General features: G+C 44.4%; 1 protein-coding gene across 2 annotated transcripts in view; it reads right to left on the bottom strand.

Annotated features, from left to right (window-relative positions):
* Positions 1 to 21,861, bottom strand: part of TMEM163 (transmembrane protein 163) — a 241,435-nt gene that overhangs the window by 43,388 nt on the left and 176,186 nt on the right. For both annotated transcript variants that reach the window (XR_013960687.1, XM_080670059.1), the window contains exon 5: positions 3,890 to 3,986. Coding sequence is in view for 1 of the 2 variants with exons in the window: in XM_080670059.1 (XP_080526185.1) it covers positions 3,890 to 3,986 (97 nt within the window). In the remaining variant the exon portion in view is untranslated. The remainder of the gene's footprint in view (positions 1 to 3,889; positions 3,987 to 21,861) is intronic.

Below are 21,861 nucleotides of genomic sequence, written 5' to 3'. Positions count from 1 at the left end.
AGTTCTCCAGTTAGGAAGCCATGGAGTTGAGATGTGTCCCTGACTTCAGCTCCGTGTCCTTACCCCACAGGTGCATGCTCTGGGCACTGAGGGGACCTCAGAAACTCACCCCGTGGACCAGGCACTTGCCCAGGAGACCAGGGCTGACACGCTGTGAAACTGTTCACCGGCCCCAGAACTGCTTTACTGCCCACCCGCCAGTGCCCGCGTTTCCTTCTGTTAAATACCTCCTACCTCAAAAAGGGCCCAACCTGAAATGACCTCAGGCCATAAATGAAAGTAACTCTGATCAGAAATTCAGAAATATAAAAAATCAGAACGTTCGGGGCAGCAGCCACTAGAGTTAGCACTGTCATCTTAGGACAATTATTTTATTTTATTTTTAAATATATTTTTATTGATTTCAGAGAGGAAGGGAGAGGGGGAGAGAGATAGAAACATCAATGATGAGAGAGAATCATTGTTCAGCTGCCTCCTGCACACCCCACACTGGGGATTGAGCCTGCAACCCAGGCATGTGCCCTGATTGGGAATCGAACTGTGCATGACCTCCTGGTTCAGAGGTTGACACTCAACCACTGAGCCACACTGGCGGACACATGCCCGGACTGTGGGCTCAGTCCCCAGTAGAGGGTGCGCAGGAGGAAGCTGATCAACATTTCTCTCTTATCAATGTTTCTATGTCTCTCTCTCTCTCTCCCTTCCTCTCGCTCTAAAATCAATAAAAATACGCCGAAACCGGTTTGGCTCAGTGGATAGAGCATCAGCCTGTGGACTGAAGGGTCCCAGGTTCGATTCCGGTCAAGGGCATGTACCTTGGTTGCGGGCACATCCCCAGTAGGGGGTGTGCAGGAGGCGGCTGATCGATGTTTCTCTCTCATCGATGTTTCTAACTCTCTATCCCTCTCTCCATTTCCTCTCTGTAAAAAATCAATAAAATATATTAAAAAATAAAAATAAAAATAAAATCAATAAAAATACTATATTTTTATTTTAAAGAAAAGAAAGCAAGCTGCCAGGGGAACACTCCTGGGGTAGGGAAAATGCTGCTTCTGACAAACCCACAGTAACAACCTGACAGAAATCACATGTTAAAAAAGCAATTCTGTAGGGAAGGGTGAAGCTGTAACTCCGACCTAAAGTCCTAATATGTAGGCCCTAACCACCAGTCTTTCTGGTTTCAACCACCACACCATGAGCAGCCAAAAGCCATGCTTTATTGGGCCCATGTGAAATTGTCCACCCACTCCCAGCCAGAGTCTTCAAGTTTTTAAATTAGTTGCCAATTTATTTCACATTAAACACAAGGTTTCCACTTTCTCTTAAAAACTCAGAAGATCTGACCACCCCCAGGTCCACAACCTCACAGGGCACCTCCACCAGAGGGCAGACCCTTCATCTGGGGCACGCTCTCTAGGAGTCACGGACCTAGGCAATTCTACAGTTTTTGAGACTGGCTCTGGGGGGCATCTGAGTTTGTGACTCATTTAGGATGAGGCACTGTGGAAAAACACTCATTTTGAATTTTGGCAGGGGTTGGGGGTCTGGCTATAGCCTGCTGGCTTCCACAAAATTTCTAGAGCAGACACAGGGAACCCAAAGACCAGTACTGAACTATCATCAGCTACTACCCCGCAGCATTTACCTGGCCCCAAGTGCCACTCAGCTGATTAAAAGGCCTCCCTTCTGGAGAAGGGAGCTCACGCAGCTTGAAGGCACCTTTGATACCTTTCTATACATCCAATGGCTTTTAAAAAACAACATAATGGCCCTAGTTGGTTTGGCTCAGTGGATAGAGCGTTGGCCTGTGGACTGAAGGGTCCCAGGTTCGATTCCAGTCAAAGGCACATGCTCGGGTTGTGGGCTTGATCCCCAGTAGGGGGCATGCAGGAGGCAACCAATCAATGATTCTCATCACTGATATTTCTATCTCTCTTTCTCTCTCCCTTCCTCTCAGAAATCAATAAAAATATATACTAAAAAAACCCACAAAAAACAAAACTATAAAAAAAACCCAAACACCTCACTTCAGAGTTGTTAAGGGGTAACGATGAATGGGTGTAATTTTTAAGTCCCACGCTAAGACTGATAACGATGCAGTGGACGTGAGTTCCCCAAGGACAGGTCCAGGGTTGGGCAAAATCGTGGAGTTATTCACCCTCTCTGACCCCCACCTGGGAATTTAGACCTCAATGTGGAATTCAAGTTGGAGTATTTGCACCATAAGATACGAGGCTGTTCCCAGTTAAAAATGGTTCAGCTATCAAGAGAAAAAGCAAGCAGGGCCCTGCAAGGGTCGGTCTGTGAGCACAGCTCTCCGTTCCATACCAAGCTGTCCTGCGGGAAATACATGTTTATGCCTAAAGAAATGAGTGTGTCAGCTAGCCTGGGGCTGAAACTCCCCACCAATAAGATTACTTAGAGTGGAGTCAGATTTCTAGGCCCTATAAAATGCAAATATTTTACAGGGTCTGAACCTCTTAATTAATCACACTTAATACTTTCACGTCTATACTTCACATAAGCTTCCGATTCTGACAGAACGGAACACAAGATAGCAAGTCTGTTGGAGGGAAAGGATGAAAAAGTCCAGGATCCTAGGCCACCAGGAAGATCAGGGTGAGACAACAATAGTGAAATGAAGAGCACTGACAATAATAAACAGTAATACTTGCTTGAGCTAGCTCTGCTAAAAAAGACTAAACACCAGAGGGAAGCCCATTCCTACCCTGGTACCCATCTTTTCTTCCTGTCACTGAGATATCAGAGAACAAGCTTTTCCAAATGTGATGATAAATAATAGGTAAGATCCTGATGAGTTACTAAAGGCATGGCTCTGTCTCAGCGTGGGGGGCAGGGCAACCTCACGCAGTTGCTTTAATAGCTCTGTGAAATGCAGTACAACGTTCTGCTTCGCTTTCACCTTCCCCATAAACACATGTGTACATACGCACATAATACATTACCTCAAAAGGGATTAACATATATTTTTCTAAAAGTAAACTTAAAGGGCTAATAATTTAGGCCTATATTAGCATGGTGCATGCAGCTGAGTGCAAATTAAATCACATGAGAGGAGACCTTACTTTTGCATTTAAATCACTATGTACCTTGTCCAGGGTGAGGCAAAAGTAAGTTTACAGTTGTCAGGACATGAAACACAGAGTGTATTCTAGTGTTATTATTATTTATTAATTATTGGCTTATTGTCCATACGAACAAGTGTAAACCTACTCTTGCCCTACCCTGAATAGGGAACCATGGCAATGGCAGCATCTCCATTTCCTGGTTCATAAATCAGCTGCCTTATATAAATACTGTAAAAATATTTCTTTTGTTTTGTAAATATATTTCTTTTCTCAGCATTTATAAGGAGAGAGGGAAAAAAGAATCAGAGTGCAGTTGACATTCCTCACCCCGAGAACAAAGCAGTCAAAGACACACTTCAGTATGAAATTGTGTCCTCCAGTTTCTGCATTCCGATGTCAGTTGTGCCAGAAAACTTAAACAGATTCATATATCAAGTTGCAAAGGAAAAAATAATTCTTATTACAACAGTTGTTAAATGGACGGAGAATAATTGATGTCAACAACAAACTGGCTCACTCTGCTACCAAAATCAGCCCATTTCTCTTTACATAAAAGACATCTCATTTTAAAAATAGTCAAAAATCTAAGGTGAGGGACACAGAACCCAGTACGGGCTCAACTATGTTAAGTCTTTTCATCTTGCTCAGTGCTTCTCTCCACCAAGTAATTCACATTCTGCAATGAGCTCTTCAGGACTCCCAACATGTTGTGCATACTCTCTCCACCTGCCTAACTTCCCCAGTAAACCCATGAAGAGGGGGACACAGGAGGGAATATTAAGAAAGAAGAAGGACCTTACCACTTCTGGGAGCAACTTAATTGAGAGGTCATGGATGGCTTTGATCACTATACATATGGATGACAGAAGGAATATCACCCCCAAGATGACACAGGCTCTGCAAAGAAACAAAACATTGAGACATTTAACTGGGAGTACTCCACCTGCTGTTTTACACAATGACAGTGACAATGACACAACCCGAGGCACTGGGACCCAGCCATGATTTGCCATATTCCCACTATAACCACCCATAGTCTCAGAATTGATAGTAAATCATTTCTAAGAAAATTATTCAGAATTTTATCACCAAAATCAACCCCATGGGGAAGAGACTCTGACATCTTACATCATCTCACAGCTTCCCATGAATGCTGGCATGGAAGAATCTCCAAGGCCATGAAATCCACACCACCCACCACCCACACCCCACCTGGCAACCCAGTTCATGCCTCCTCCAGCGATAGGGTGCAGAGCACAATAGCAAAGAGTGGAGGCTCTAGCATGAGACATCCCAAGCTCTACCATTTAAACATGTTGTTTGATCTTGATCAAGCTACTTAACTTCTTTTAACCTCTATTTTCTCACCTGCCAAATGGGACTATTTCTACCTGAAGATGAAATCAGATAACGCACAGAGTATAAAAAAGTAAACCACAAATGCTGGATTAAACATAGGAAAACAAAAGTCCACCCTAGATGTCTCTCTCTGATCAGACACCTTTGGATTACAGAGTATTTATGGCGAGATGGAGCAATTCTTGGAAAAGAAATGAAGGGAAAAAAGTTAGGATGAGGTCCACTAAGACACCCAGCACAGGTGAGGCAGGAGGAAGTTAGGGATGAGGCCAAGGGCAGGGTATGGGAGCGGCAGGGAAGTCTATGAGGCTCGGGACCTAGGAGCTGTCTCTGGCACCCAGACACAACAACTCACAGGAGTAAGAAAGATGGAATATGAAAGTAAGTATGAGGAAATGATAGTAACAAGGGTCAAAATGCCAAATGAAAATGAAAAGATAGAGGAGAGAGAAAAAATGCAAGAATGACCAAGGTTAGCTCTAGATCAGTGGTCGGCAAACTGCGGCTCGCGAGCCACATGCGGCTCTTTGGCCCCTTGAGTGTGGCTCTTCCACAAAATACCATCGCCTGGGCTAGTCTATTTTGAAGAAGTGGCGTTAGAAGAAGTTTAAGTTTAAAAATTTTGGCTCGCAAAAGAAACTTCCATCGTTGTACTGTTGATATTTGGCTCTGTTGACTAATGAGTTTGCCGACCACTGCTCTAGATCATTCCTGTTCCACCCTGATGTCTCCCTCATCTGGCAGCCTCCTCAGCCCTCTTCCTTCACTAGTAAATGAAATCATCATTCATTATCCATCTTGGATTTCCTTCTCTGGACTAAGAAATGGCCCAAAGTTTCCCACATAACATTGAAGTGGCACCTATTTAGAATTCTAACAAATAGAGTTCTAATAAACATGTTCCCTAAACCTCGACATCAGAAACAAGCAGGTCAACACTCTGCTTGGCGTATACTCGGCAGGCTTCTCATCCACACTCCAGCTGTAGGTTTTATACTTCCAACAACACAGATGGAAAAAAGGCATCATTGCTGGCCGGGGCAAACCACAAAAGAGCACCGAGATGTAGAAAAGGTAATGAATGGGCTGGGAGGGGTCTTGGACAGACTGGCCCAAAATGAGCGGGCAAAGGGGGCCGCAGACAAGAGGGGAGCAGTACAGGGACGAGGTGGGTCTGCCAAGGCCCTTTAGTGATGAGCTACTGGGGCAAGATCAGGGATCCTCAGGGGTTGGTGGATCACTGCTCTCCAGGCACTGGCCCCTGAGTCCCAGCTGTGCCCCTGGGGAAGATGGCGATGGGCCAGCTGTGCCCAACACTCGACGTGACCATTTCTACCTGCAAGCAAATGGGACCCTGAGAGGTCTCATTACAGGAAAGGAGCCTACAGTCAGGATAGGCTTCCAAGATAAGGTATGTAATGTGGAGTTTTCACTCCATTCAAAAAATCCCCTGAGTGACTAGCAGAGACTTTGATGCCCTCTCTCCGATAAATCCTACCACCAACTCAGTGCTTCTCAACCCCGACGGCACCCTGCACTCACCAAGGGCTTTTCCTGACATTTGCCCAGAGACTGCCCCACTTCCATTTTATCAGAATCTTGGGGATGGAGGGGGTGATATTTGTTTGAAAGCTCCCCAGGCAAGTGCCCTGTGCATCAGGGCTGAGGGTCCCTGCCCAGAGCCAGGTGAGGCCCTGTCCTTAGGGAGCTTCCATGTGGGCGAAAAGGCCAGGGAGGGAGCGGCCATGCCCACAGTGAGGAAAGAAAAGGCCCTAATGACCCCACGAGACCTGCAGTGTCCCTGTGTGCGGAGCAGCTTTCTCCCCAGGACGGGGTAGGGCAGCCACCACTTGGGTGCTAGACCTTCTACAGTCTGTCACAACACCCCTGAGAAGCGTCCATCGCACACCCCTTGGGTGGGGAAGTAGGGGGAGAGGAACAAAGGTCTGAGCTTCCTGCTGACAGGGCACAGCGATGCCACAGGAATCTGTCCCTCCAGTCACTGCAGGCAGCTCCATAACACTTAAGTGGGTTTGGATTTTGTTTACATGACTTAAGGAGACACGTATTGAGAGTACAATGGTCTCCTTATGCAATATCTTGCTTATATATTTTTAAACAAAACTACATTACAAATCCCTTAAGGGCAAGAACCCTGTCTTCAGATCAGTGACTACAGCAGCACGCAGCAGTGCCGTGTGCATCCTAGAGCTGAGGTCACCATTCACTGATGAAGTCATCACTAGTGGCTTGCACAGCTCCCCCCACTTACCGCTTACCAATGCTGCGGGGGAAGGAAAAAACACTAAGTCAGCCGATTTGCCTCTGGAACAGCCCACATTGTCAACCAACTCTGAAGTGTAATGAATATCAAAAGAAAATGATGATTTGGTTTATTAACGTTGAATTATACAAAACTGCCATCATATTTTCCTCATGAATATACGCATGAATAGACCAAGAAATGTTTTTAAAACCTATTTTCATCTTCTTTTAAATGTGGTGCAAACTAAAACCCACAGCCACCCTCCCTCCCCACGGCTGGGAGCCGGAGTGCGGGCAGCTCCGCAGCCTGAAGCAGCTATTATTAGCAGAGGGCGTGAGGCTATTTTCTGACGTTTTATTAATAATATATTGTGTTTACACAGCAGCTTTCTCCCCAGGCACCCAAGTTCCGCACATCATTCATTAATGCTCCAGAGGCCCCTCCCAAGATGGGGTTTTTGTTTTTCTGCTGTTTCATAGACTGGGAGGGAGAGGTATGTTTCAACACAAGTAGTCAAGTGAGGGAGTCAAGGACTAGCAAGCTGTCCAAGGTCACCCAAGGAGAATGGCGTCCACCCAGACAGAGAAGCCAGGTCTCCTGACTCCCTCCCAGTGGCCATGCCCAGTTAATCACTGGCCAACGGGAGGCTCTGGGCATCCACGTCACATCCTCACACCCCCAGCAACCTGGGACTGCTCGGTCTCCAGGCTGCAGCAGAGACTTGGGTCAGGAGCAAACACCGCTGCTTCCTGGTTCAGGGGCTCAGGGGTTTGGGAGTTGGGGGAGCGGTGAGGTAACACTCCATCAGCACACCTGGCCTTCACCTGGAGGAGCCTGGTCAGCGGAATGAGTGCAGCCTCCTTCTCCCTCCTGCCCAAACCCCAGCGGAGGAAAACTGAAGTCACACAGGTAAATAAACTACCATAATTCAACATAATCCCCCAGTCAACCTAGACTGAAGCCGAATTTAAATTCCCATAGGACCAGTGGCCGCCAAAGTGTAGGCCACAGGTCAGCATCATCAGTGTCACCTGGGAACTCATTAGAAGAGCAAATTCTGGAATTCACCCCAAACCCCTGAGTCAGGAACTCTAGCAGTGGCCCAGTGACCCATGTTTTACTAAGCCCTTCATGTGATCCTGACGGACACTCAAGTCTGAGTCTGTATTAGTGTTGCCACTGACACATTTAATGGCTGAACGACTAGTAAAGTCTACAGAAATGGTTAAAGCCATTGGCACCTCTGCAAAGACTGCTAATTATGTACAGCATGACAAACCTCTGGATAACCTTGCAAGTAAGCATTAATTTTTGCCTCTGAAATTCTAAGAGCAAAACCTATTGACAGATACTCTCACGTCCAAAATGATGTAAGGTTGTGAACTGCGGGTTTAAAGGCCTGTGGTTCACATCAGTAAAGCCTGAGTCTTATACCAAATCTGACTTATTTCCCAAAGAGAAGCTGCTTGTAATCATCCCCTAAATCACACAAGATCTAAAACACAGTAGCCTGGCAATTAAACCATATAGTCTACAGCCTAAAGTGTAAATGTTTTATTTATCATCTTTCACCCTGGTCTGCAAAGCACTTGTAATCTGGAACACTGTCAAGTGTAAAGTAATAAAAAATAAAAGCCAAATGGTGAGTATACACAGTACTTAGGATGCACAATTTCTAATGCTGTTTTATCCCAGTTAGGTCCTGCTTCACTCCATATACTCTGCCATTTACACTAATAAAAGAGAAAGATGCAAATTGACTGTACCTTCGGAACACCCACCAGCCAATCAGGAGTGAGTATGCAAATTAACCCAACAAAGATGGTGGGTTAATTTGCATACACAGGCACGGAGCGGTGGGGAGACTCTGGGCAGCATGGGAAGGCGGAAAGGCGTCTCCAGGCTGGAGCAAAGGCAGTGCCAGCAGCCAGGGGAAGGAAGGCCCATTCTTGCACGAGTCTTTGTGCATCGGGCCTCTAGTTTTAAATAAAGCAACTAAAACAATTGGTTTGGAGGTGGGGTAAAGGAAAGGAGAAAGTGAGCAAAGAATGCTTATAAGCCCTTTCTCTTTCCCTATAATGGCCATGCCAAAAAGTCCCCCCCTTTTTTCAAGGACTTCCTCACTCCATTACTACCAACATACACTTCCTTTCCTATTATAGGAGTTCTCTCCCCTCATCTTTCTATCTTTACTCATCTTACCTCCTCTCTTGACTTTCCTAGGCTCTAGGCCCCATCTCCCCTCTCCACCCATGTTCCCATCAGTATCCTCTATCTCCAATCCCACCCACCTGCTGCACTGTGAACAGGCTGTGATGAGAGAGGGTGGCTTGGACCAGGGATGGTCACTCAGGCCAAAGCTCTCTGGGCCACACACTCTCCATGGGAAGACTGTCCATCTCCTCAACATGTAACCACTAAAATCCTCTCCTTACTCAACAAATGGCCCTTCACTTATATCTATAATGACACACAAAGTGTCTAAACCCACCCAAGTGACATCTGATTTAGATAGGACTTTTTTCCTGCCTTCAACTTGAGGGACAAAAGTCAACATGGGGGATTTATTAAAGAATTCGATTCTAGAGCAGTACAGTCCCACAGAACTTCTGTGATGATGAAAGTGTTCTATTATACATTGGCAAATATGGTAGCTACTAGCAATGTGTGGTTACTGAGCACTTTAAGCATGCCTAGTGCAACTGAAGAAATAAAATATTAATTGCTTGTAATTAATTAAAATTTAGTGACTACCATATCAGACAGTGCCACTCTAAAGGTTGGGCTGAAAGTAGACTTACCAAAGTGTGTGAGGAGAAAGATAGGGAAGAGAGATGAAGGAAGAGGAGAGGGGAGGGGAGGGGAGGGGAGAAAGAAGGGGAGAGAGAAGGCAAGGGAGAGGGAGAGAGAGAGAAACCCTAATATACTCATCACAGCCAGGTAAATTAATGTGAGCCAGCAGGGTTTGCTCTAGGAAACCTTGCAGAAGGCATCACACCTTTGGTATCTTCCATCAATCAATGCATCATTTCCCTCCCTCCAGTTAACCTCCAGCTCCCTAGGTTTACATGCAAGTCTCACTCTTGTTCTCATCTCATGCCAACCAATCCCAGCCACAGCTACTGCTCCACCAGGGTAACTATTTTAGAAAGGGCTTTGAACTTCAGTCATTCACATTGCCAAGCCCTGAGACTAAGGCAAACAAAATTGATTCCTAGCCTCCCAGAGCACAAGTGTAGGGTGGGAAACCTGAAACTCATTACAGGACAGTCCTTACTTATAAATGTGAAATCAATGAACAGGAACAAAATGAAGAAAGGGATCAGAGTGATGAAGACCCACCTATGACAGGTTGTAAGGAAGAAGGGCTCTGCAGGGTGATGCTTATGCAGGGTCCGGAAGAATGGACAGGAATCATCAAGCAGAGAAGCTAGAAGGCTGTGAAGGGCACCCCAGGCCAAGGAAACATGTGTAAAGACACAGCACTGTGGGGCTCTCGTCAGTGGAAATTCAAAGTGGAGGTGCTGTTGGTGGAGTATTTGGTTTGTGAAGTGACCAGCAATGCAAGGGCCTCACGGAAAAGGGCCCCTTGTGTCCTGGAAGTCCCCTCAAGATGGTGGGTGCAACACCCATAATAAGCACAATGGATTTTAAACGGAACATGGACCAGTGTGCTGTACTTGATAGTTATGTATTTTAATGTACGTTAGAAAAGAACTGATTATCACCCCATGCCTGCAAGGTTTCACAGTGTTGTTTGGGATGTAGAAAGATGGAAGGAGACAAACACACAGGGACACCCCATCTCAAGAGTCCCAAACCCTAACCACTTCCAGGATACCCAGCAAGGGTAATGCATGCTGAGACTCACACCCTGAGCTCTTCCATCAGTCAAAAAATACCACTGCCACCTTTCGTTTGGTGGTACAGGAACTCAGCAGTGAACCGAAAAGGGAGCAGCTGCCTGCTCCATGGAGCTCACAGGAGACACGGACAGCAAGCACGTGAACAAATAATCCCAATATGCATAGAAACATAAAGCAGAATAAAGGAGAATAACAAGAGTGTAATTTTATTTTTATTTTTTTAAATTTCTTTATTGATTAAGGTATTACATATGTGTCCTTATTCTCCCATTCATACCCCCACCCCCCTGTTGTCTGTGTCCATTGATTAGGCTTATATGCATGCATATAAGTCCTTTGGTTGATCTCTCCCCTTTACCCCCACCATCCCCTACCTTCCCTGAGGTTTGACGTCCTGATTGATGTTTCTCTGTCTCTGGATCTATTTTTGTTGATCAGTTTATGTTGTTCATTATATTCCACAAATGAGTGAGATCATGTGATATTTATCTTTCTCTGCCTGGCTTATTTCACTTAGCATAATGCTCTCCATCTCCATCCATGTTGTTGCAAATGGTAAGAACTCCTTTTTTTTTACTGCAGCGTAGTATTCCATTGTATAGATGTACCACAGTTTTTTAATCCACTCATCTGCTGATGGGCACTTAGCCTGTTTCCAAATCTTAGCTATGGTGAATTGTGCTGCAATGAACATAGGGGTGTATATATCCTTTCTGATTCGTGTTTCTAGTTTCTTGGGATATATTCCTAGAAGTGGGATCACTGGGTCAAATGGGAGTTCCATTTTTAGTTTTTTGAGGAAACTCCATACCGTTCTCCACAGTGGCTGCACCAATCTCCATTCCCACCAGCAGTGCACGAGGGTTCCTTTTTCTCCTCATCCTCGCCAGCACTTGTCATTTGTTGATTTCTTGATAATAGTCATTCTGACAGGTGTGAGATGGTACCGCATTGTTGTTTTGATTTGCATCTCTCTGATGCTTAGTGACTTTGAGCAGGCTTTCATATGTCTCTTGGCCTTCCTTCTGTCTTCTTTTGAAAAGTGTCTATTTAGATCAGTTGCCCATTTTTCCATTGGGTTGTTTATCTTCTTTTTGTTAAGCTGCATGAGTTCCCTGCAAATGTTGGAGATTAAACCCTTATTGTTGATATCATTGGCAAATATGTTCTCCCATGCAGTGGCTTTCTTGTTGTTTTATTGATGGTCTCCTTTGCTGTGCAAAAGCTTTTTATTTTGATATAGTCCCATTTGTTTATTTTCTCTTTAGTTTCCATTGCCCTAGGAGCAGTATCAGTGAAGAAATTGCTTTGGAATATGTCAGAGATTTTTCTGGTTGTGGATTCCTCTAGTATTTTTATGGTTTCCCATCGTATGTTTAAGTCCTTGATCCATTTTGGGTTTATTTTTGTGTATGGTGAAAGTTGGTGACCTAGTTTCATTTTTTTGCATGTATCTGTCCAATTTTCCCAACACCATTTATTGAAGAGACTGTCTTGACTCCATTGTATGTTCATGCCTCTTTTGTCAAATATTAATTGAACATAGTGATTTGGGTCGATTTCTGGGTTCTCTATTCTATTCCATTGATCTATATGTCTGTTCTTGTGCCAGTACCAGGCAGTTTTGAGAACAGTGGCTTTGTAATACAGCTCGATATCTGGTATTGAGATCCCACCTACTTTGTTCTTCTTTCTCAGGATTGCTGCAGCTATTTGGGGTCTTTTTTTTTTATTCCAGATGAATTTTTGGAGAGTTCTTTCTAGGTCTGTGAAATATGCCATTGGTATTTTAATGGGGACTGCATTGAATCTATAGATTGCTTTGGGTAGTATGGACATTTTGATTCTACCAATCCATGAACATGGTATGTTCTTCCATCTGTTTATGTCTTCCCCTATCTCTTTTTTCAGTGTCCTGTAGTTTTCCACGTATAGGTCTTTTACCTCCTTAGTTAAGTTTATTCCTAGGTATCTTAATTTTTTTTTGGTGTGATGGTAAATGGGATTGCTTTTTTAGTCTCTCTTTCTGTAAGTTCATTATTGGTGTATAGAAATGCCATAGATTTCTTGGCGTTAATTTTGTATCCTGCTACATTGCCGAATTCATTTATTAAGTCTAATAATTTTTTGATGGAGTCTTTAGGGTTGTCTATGTACAGTATCATGTCATCTGCAAATAAGGACAGTTTTACTTCTTCTCTTCCAATTTGGATGCCATTTATTTCTTCTTCTTGTCTGATCGCAATGGCTAGTACTTCCAGCACTATGTTGAACAGGAATGGTGAGAGTGGGCATCCCTATTTTGTTCTTGTTCTTAGGGGAAATGGTTTTAGTTTTTGCCCATTGAGTATGATGTTAGCTGTGCGTTTGTCATATATGGCTTTTATTATGTTGAGGTATGATTCTTCTATTCCCACCTTGCTGAGAGTTTTTGTCAAGAAAGGGTATTGGATTTTGTCAAATGCTTTTTCTGCATCAATTGATATGACTATGTGATTTTTTATCTCTCAATTTATTTATGTGATGTATCACGTTTATTGATTTGCAAATATTGTACCATCCTTGCATCCCTGGGATAAATCCTACTTGGTCATGGTGTATGATCTTTCTGATGTACTGCTGGATCCAATTTGCTAGAATTTTGTTGAGGATTTTGGCATCTATGTTCATGAGGGATATGGGTCTGTAATTCTTTCATTGTGTTATCTTTATCTGGTTTTGGTATTAGGGTGATGCTGGCTTCATAGAATGAGCTTGGAAGTGTTCCTTCCTCTTGAATTTTTTGGAATAGCCTGAGGAGGATAGGTTTTAGTTCTTCCTTGAATGTTTGGTAAAACTCCCCTGTGAAGCCATCTGGCCCCGGGCTTTTGTTTGCTGGAAGCTTTTTGATGACTGCTTCAATTTCTTCCATAGTTATCAGCCTATTGAGATTTTTGTTTTGGAAGGTTGTATTTTTATAGGAATGTGTCCATTTTTTCCAGATTGTCTAGTTTGTTAGAACAGAGTTGTTCATAGTATTTTTAAATAATCCTTTGTATTTCTGTGGGGTCTGTTATTTCTCCTCTTTCATTTCTGATTTTGTTTATTTGGGTCCTTTCTCTTTGCTTCTTGGTGAGCCTGGCTAGAGGTTCATCAATCTTGTTTATCCTTTCAAAGAACCAGCTCTTGGTTTCATTGATATTTTGTATTTTTTTTTTGGTCTCTATGTCATTCATTTCTGCTCTGATCTTTATTATTTCCTTCCTTCTGCTCACTGTGGGCTTTTCTAATTGCTAATTCTTTGAGTTGTTGAGTTAGATGATTTTTTACCATTTTTCCTTGTTTTTTGAGGTAGGCCTCTAGAGCTATGAACTTCCCTCTCAGGACTGCTTTCATTGTGTCCCATAGCATATGCATTGTTGTGTTTTTATTGTCATTAGTCTCCAGGATGTTTTTAATTTCTTCTTTGATCTCTATTGATAACCCAATCATTGTTTAATAGCATGTTATTTGGCTTCCAAGTGTTTGAATTTTTTGGAATGTTTTTATTGTAGTTTATTTCTAATATTATGCCATTGCGGTCTGAGAAAATGCTTGATATGATTTGAATCTTTTTGAATTTGGGGAAACTTTGTTTGTGACCCAATATGTTGTCTATTTGTAAAAATATCCCATGTGCATTTTAGAAGAACGTATATTCCGTGGCTTTGGGTGAAATGTTCTGAAGATGTCAATTAGGTCCATCTGATCTAGTGAGTCATTTAGAATTGCTGTTTCTTTGCTGACTTTTTGTCTAGAGGATTTATCCAGTGATGTCAGTGGTATATTAAAGTCCCCTACTATGATTGTAGTGTTGTTGATCTCTCCCTTGATATCTTCCAGGTGTTTTTTTATGTATTAGGGTGCTCCTGCATTGGGCGCATATATGTTTATCAGAGTTATATCCTCTTGTTGTATCAATCACTTTATTATTATTATGAAGTAGCCTTCCTTATCTCTTGTTATGGCCTTTACTTTGAGGTCTATTTTGTCAGATATAAGTACTGCTACCCCAGCCTTTTTTTCATTTCCATTTGCCTTAAAGATGTTTTTTCATCCCTTCACTTTCAGTCTGTATGAGTCCCTTTTTCTGAGGTGGGTCTCTTGTAGACAGCATATATATGGGTCATGTTTTTTTATCCATTCAGCTACTCGATGTCTTTTGATTGGAGCATTTAGACCATTTATGTTTAAAGTTATTATTGAAAGGTACTTATATGTAGCCATTTTTATTTTTTGTGTCTGTGTTCCTTCTTGCCTTTTTATTTCTTCTTTTTATACCAGTCCCTTTAGCATTTCTTGCATTGCTGGCTTGGTAGTAATAAACTCTCTTAGCTTTTTTTTTTCTGTGAAGCTTCTTATTTCCCCTTCAATTTTGAATGATAACCTTGCTGGATAGAGTATTCTTGGATTCAGTCCTTTGGTTTGCATCATTTTGTAAATTTCCTTCCATTCTTTTCTGGCCTGATGTGTTTCTGTTGAGAAATCATTTGATAATGTAATGGGAGCTCCCGTGTATGTAACTTTCTGTCTCTCTATTGCGGCCTTTAAGATTCTCTCTTTGTCCTGAATATTTGCCATCATAATTATGATGTGTCTTGGTGTGGGTCTTTTCGGGTTCATCCTGTTTGGGACTCTCTGTGCTTGTGTGACTTTTTTCTTCACCACATCAGGGAAGTTTTCTGACATTATTTCTTCAAATAGGTCTTCTAACCCTTGTTCCTCTTCCTGTTGTTCTGACACCCCTATTATTCATATGTTGCTTTGTTTCATGTTGTCCCACAGCTCCCTTAGGCTCTCTTCCTGCCTTTTAATTTTTTCTCCAGTTGCAATTTATTTTGGCTGTGTTTTGCTTCCCTGTCTTCTAATTCGCTAATTCAGTTCTCCGCTTCTCCTAGTCTACTGTTGAAACTTTCCATGGTGTTTTTTATTGCAGCTATATCACTCTTCATTTCTTCTTGATTCTTACATAAGTTGTTTATTTTTTCTTCCATTTCTTCTTGATTCTTACATAAGGTGTTGATTTTTTCTTCCATCCGGTTTATGAACTCTATGACCCTTATTCTGAATTCTTTTTCTGACATATTGCATGCCTCTGTTTCACTTAGCTGTTTTTCTGGTGATTCCTCCTTTTCTTTCCTTTGGGGGTATCTTTGTCTACCCATTTTTGGTCTCACCGACTGATCTAAATGTCGAGCTGTGTAGGGGCTGCGCCTTGGGTGGCAGTGGTATCTCTGGCTGTGGTTGCTCCTTGGGTGGTCATGGTACAGCTGCTTCTCAGTTGGCAGCGGCTCCTCTGGTGGGTGCTGTTCGCAGCAGTGGTGTCTCCTCTGGCTGGTGGGGGAGTCTGCTCGTATAGCTGCTGTTCCTTTGATGGGTGTGGGCTGATTATGAGGTTGCTGCTCCTCGGACGGGGACGGGTTGCTTGTGTCTGCTGCTCCTTGGACAGGGGCTGGCTGCTCACATGGCTGCTGCTACTCAGACAGGGGTGGACTGCTCACGTGGCTGCTGTTCTTTATATGGGGGCTGGCTGCGTGCTGCTGCTGTTCCTCAGATGGGACGGGCTATTCGTGATGCCGCCGCTCCTTGGCCAGGGGCAGGTTGCTTGCAGGGCTGCTGCTCCTCGTATGGATGCGGGTTGCTCATGCTGCTGCTTCTCCTCAGACAGGGGGTGGTCTGCTCATGTGGCTGCTGCTCCTCGTATGGGAGTGAGCTGCTCGTGCTGTTGATGCTCCTCAGACAGGGACGGGCCACTCACCCGGCTCATTCTTGTCGGGCAGGTGCAGGCTGCATGTGGGTGCTGCTCCTCGGTCCAGTGTGGACTGCACAGGGCTGCTGCTCCTTGAATGTGGGCAGTCTGCTTATGTGGCTGTTGCTCCTCAGATGGGGGGAGACTGCTCGTGTGGCTGCTGCTCCTCAGAAGGGGGTAGGTTGCTCACACAGGTTCTGCTCCTCAGATGGGGGCAGGTGGCTCACACAACTGCTGCTCCTCAGATGGGGGCAGGCGGTTCGTGTGGCTGCTGCTCCTTGGAAAGGGGCGGTCTACTCACACAGCTGCTGCTCCTTGGAAGGGGGCTGGCTGCTCGTGCGGCACAGCTGCTGCTCTTCAGACAGGTGCAGGGTTTGTGCTGCATGCAGCTGCTACTACTAAGAGGGGGGCTGGCTGCGTAGGGCTGCCGCTCCTCAGTAGTGGGTGGGCTGCTCAAGTGGCTGCTGCTCCTTGGATGGGGCGAGCTGCTCGCATGGTTGCTGCTCCTCAGATGGGGGAACTGGCTGCTCACACAGCTACTGCTCCTTGGACAGGGGCAGGCCACGTGAAGCTGCTGCTCTTAGGCCTGGGGCAGGTTGCTTGCAGGGCTGCTGCTTCTTGGACAGAAGCGGGCTGCTCATGTGTCTGCTGTTCACGTGGTTGCAGTGCCCTGGGCTAAAGCATTGGGCCGATCAGAGGGGAGCCTGCTTCTGAACTCACAGGAGCCTGTGCCCAGGGTGGCTGGAGCCTCGTTGACCATGGGATCACAACCTAGGTAGCATGTTCCTGGCAGGGGTGGCTGTAGAGTCCCAGGTGTTATCTTAGGGCACTCTGGGTGGAGTTGAGGCTGGGAACCCAGTTACAGCAGCTCTCCCCTTCAAAAAGGCTAGGCCTCTAAGGACAAGCTGGCCTCCCGGTACTGTTTGCAATGGTAGCAGAAGCTGCCTAGTTAGGCAAGCCTGATTAGCCTGCCCCTGAAGATCCTGTGGGATCTAACTGTGCCTCACTCACTCTCACACCCCCCCCCCCCCGCCACACACACACCCCACCTAACCACACGCTCCTCTTTTACTCCCTCACTCACTCATGCTCTTTCCCTCACTGCCGCATTCTTCCTGCCTCTATAGTTGGGTCTGGGGTGTTACTGACCCATTCGTGGATGGAGTTTCCTCTCCAGGTGTCTGGTTATGTGGCTTGCTCTCAAGCCCCTTGGCCAGACAGGATAAAATTCACCTCAACAAGACACAACACAGAGGGAACTAAGCACAAATGTACACACGACACCAATAACCCCAATATAAGTGACCACCTGAGCAAAGAGAGTTAGGGCAGAGAAAAGAGAGCACAAATGCTGTCGAAGAGAGAGAAAAAGATAAGGGATAAAAGACAACGGAATAAAAAGGAGAATATATATATATATGTATCTGGGGGTAAGACACCACAGAACCAATGGATAAACAAAAAAAAAAACAACACAAAACAAAAAACAAAAAAACAAATACAAACACCACACACCCAGCAAAGAGGACTGGGGCAGTATCTGTAGAGGCTGAGCTTATATAGTGAAAATAAGATTAAGAATTGGCTGAATATGGGTAGGACCTCAATTTAGTATTGAGGAAGTAGAAAGGGAATAAGTGGATGAGAATGAGAAAAAAAATAATAAATTTACAAAAAATTAAAAAAATGTATTTCAAAAATAGTATAAAAATTAAAAATAGAAAATAGTGATGGGAAAATAATGCAAAAAGAAATAGAAAATAAAGCAACAAACAAAAACAGGAAAACATAGAAAAGAAGAAAAAAAAAAGGACTATAAAAAAAAATAAAAATAAAAGTGAAGTGTCATTCCTTAGGCTGGCTTATGATTCCAGTCATCCGTACTGTACTGTTTCTCAGTTTCCGGTTGCTGGGGCTAAAGTTTTCTCTTTAGGCCAATTCCTACGACCTCAGGGAGTATTCAGATTCCTTTGTATTATTCAGGGTGGGATCTGGGTGTGGCTATATTGGCTGCCTAGAGACTGGAGGGAGGGGCTATCTCTCAGGAGAAAATGGTGACTCAGGTATGACTCAGCACCAGACTTGCTACCACCTCTCCTGGACTGCCACCTACTCTCCCCAGATTCCACAACTCCATACCTTCTCCCGCACCTCAGCCACGGGTAAGTGTCTGTATCCGAAAGATCCTATGAACTAGGTTCAGTGGAGAAAGGCACAGGCCCCAGCGCGAGGAGGGACTGCGTCCCAGCAAGCTCCTCTCTTGCCGGCACTGCACGGTCCGGCCAGCCCTTCAGGGCTGCCTCTGAGCTCAGATCCAAAATCCAGACTCCAAGGTCCAAAATTCCTTACCTCCCGCAGTCCCGTGGATCCTTTTTTCACAGTCAGACACTTTGCCTTTCCTCAGGGATGAGGCTTGGCGCCCTGTAGTTTCTCCCTGACCCTTTGGGCACAGAGGTCCGGCAGACTCTCTTGCCTAGATCCTTGATTTCACCTTTATCCAGGGGACCTCTTTCCTTCCCGGCTGCAAACTGTCTCACCAGCTGCATCTCCTTCGCCAATTCGGGCTGAATTCTACTAGTTTTCGCCGCTCACTCTATTAGCTCCGGAACAAGGCTCAGAACACGTCCGTCTATTCCACTGCCATTTTGTCTTCCTCCCAGAGTGTAATTTTATATACAGTAATCACACTGCTAACCAGGGGACATTTGTCCAAAGACCTAAGAGATGGGAGGGTGGGCTGAGTGCTACCTGGAGAGCAGCACATGACAAAGGAACAAAGTGCCAAGGCTGCCTCACAGCAGGGAACCCCACATAGCCAGTCATCAGGGATGAGGCCAGCGTGGCTGGCACGCAGTGGCCATGCGGGAACTTAAGGTCACACTAGGTACTTGAGCTTTCATTCTGAATAGGATGGGAAAGCAACGAAGGACTGAGCAAAGAAACGACAGGATCGCTCTGGCTGTTCTGGCAATGGTCCCGGATGCTAGCATAGGGCAGGAGACATGGAGATGGGGACAGAGGGATGCTTTCTCCATTCCTGTGAGATCCCAGGCAGGTTTGCTCTCACTACTTTCAACCGAGTGAAGTAAGAAGTGGACTAGTGGGTCTTGCAAAGATTTTAGAACAAGTTTCAGGGTAAACATCTTTCTCAGGAGAATAAGAACACTCAGAAATCTTACTATTTTAGCAAACTGGTTATTCAAAGCATTTTCAATGCCAGGTCAATTATCTGTGCATCAATTTGGGTTTTTCCTTAAATATCTACTGGATGTATAACCGCTTGTCTATGTGTAGAATATATTCAGGCAGATACCCCAAAAGAGTGATATCGGCCTCTGCAGAAAACACTTGGGGAACAGAGACTCACTTTTCCCTCCATGCCTTGTCATGCTTTTTGTATTTTTTAAAACAATGTATATGTACTACCTGTTAAAGAAACATTACATCAATGTGGACATTGAGGGAGCTTTACTGAGGGTCCTCCAGATACCAATAAACCTGCTATGTCATAGATACTATGACAAATACCAAACAGTCCTTTCCTTCAAATTAGAGAAAGGGGCATTGAAATCACACTATAGTCTGGATGGTGTGGTTCAGTGTTTGAGCATCAACATATGAACCAGGAGGTCATGGTTTGATTCCCAGACAGGGCACATGCCTAGGTTGTGGGCTTGATCCCCAGTAGGGAATGTGCAGGAGGCAGCCAATCAATGATTCTCTCTCATCATTGATGCCCCTCTCTCTCTTTCTCTCTCCCTTCCTCTCTGAAATCAATTTTTAAAAAAATGTATCTTTAAAAAAGAAATGATACTGGAATCTTCTAGAGAAGTTGAGATTTGAGTGACTTTGAAAGAACCAAAATAAATAAGGTGGGTAAGGAGGAGTGAAGGGAAAGGGAAACCGTGTCCAAAGGCCTATCAGAATTCATTCTTTCAGCACATTTTCACTGCAAACCTACCGTATACCAGCCACCATTCTAGGGAACAAATCACGCAGGTATATGGGGTTGAAACCTGCTCTGAGGCAGATGTTTGCTTGAGAAGGTGGTTAGAGACAGGAGTTTAGCTTCAGAGAAAAGTTCAAGCGGGGACATAAATTGGGAGTCACTGGCACACAGAGTGTACTTAAAGCCTTGGGAGGGGACAAGGTGATTGTAAGAAATCTCAAGTGCCTTCGAAAGGCTGGAGTGAAGGTTCTGGGAAGCTGGGGAGAAAGGTGGGCAAGGGCCAATCCTGAGCGCCCCATGTGCTAAGTTGTAAAACTTTCTTAGGAGAACCATGCAGAGCCCCTGACAGCTTGGACAATGATGCAGTAAGACGATTAGATTTGTATTTCAACAGCTGACTCAATGTCTGTCATGAACATCTGGGCCTGACCTACATCCACTCCCCCTTTCATTGATAATGAGCCTTAATTCATCTTTCTTGCCTCACTTGGGCTGATGGGATATTCTTCCCCTGGACTTTGAATCCAAGATACAAGGTTCTTAGAAGAAAAACACCCACCAAAGGGCACGCCCCACACACTGTGCCCCCTCCCAGGGCAGTGGCAGCTGAAGGCTGTCTCACAAAAGCAGCACCTAGAACTAGAACAGGGGGCTGCCTGTTTGAGGACCGCTGTGGAACACCTGTCTGATGGCAGTGTTATTATGGAAAAGAGGAATCGCTCAGTTTTAGTCCATCCAGAAAATCAGGCAACCCCAATGTCAAAGATACATACAGGAAGCCACTCCTGGAATAAATATTCTTATTGAATCAAAAATATATACAAGAACAGATCCTCCTGTGATCTCTGGAACTCCCACCCGTGTTGGAGGCATCAGGCACCAACCCACTGCCTGGCTCCGTGGGAAATGAAAAGCCCTGCACCTTCAGGACACGCTTGTTGGCATGACTTGCTTAATTGACTCTTTTCTTTCCTCCCATCGCTAAAGAAACCCTCTGTCATTTCCTTGGTAACCTATCCTCCAGTGTCTCTAACCTGCTTGATGACAGTCTTTAAAGTAATTGGCTTAAATTGTTCATTCTCTTTGATCCACTTCTGGGAATCTATCCCCAAAGAAAAAGCTATTTGCAGAAGAATGTTCACAGCAGCATTAATTATACTTAAAAGTGGGGAAGTTAAATGTGCCACAAAAGGAGTGTTGAAGTAACTGTGACATATCAATTCAGTAGACTACAGGATGCAATTTAAAATTGCTTTTGTCAATGACATAAAAGTGTCAGAAAGAACATAGTAAGTGAAGAAGCAGGATATAAAATGGTGTACACAGATTAAAAATATGTAAAAACAAATCCAAACCCAGGGAGACATTTTTGGCAGGAAATACACAAAACTAACAATGGTGCGAAGATGAACTTCTTTCCTTCTGCTTTTCTGCATGTTATACTTTTCTAATGGAATGAAACTTTCTAAAAATGCCTTCTTCGGCTACATCACTCTTGACATTTCCTTTGATCGTATCCCCGTAAGGTATCAAACATTGGTCTCTGTCAAGTCTCACACTTGAGG

This window comes from Plecotus auritus (assembly GCF_963455305.1).
Source record: "Plecotus auritus genome assembly, chromosome: 5".
Taxonomy (NCBI): domain Eukaryota; kingdom Metazoa; phylum Chordata; class Mammalia; order Chiroptera; family Vespertilionidae; genus Plecotus; species Plecotus auritus.
The sequence above is the reverse complement of the archived record's forward strand: the minus strand, read 5'-3'. Positions and strand labels throughout refer to the sequence as shown.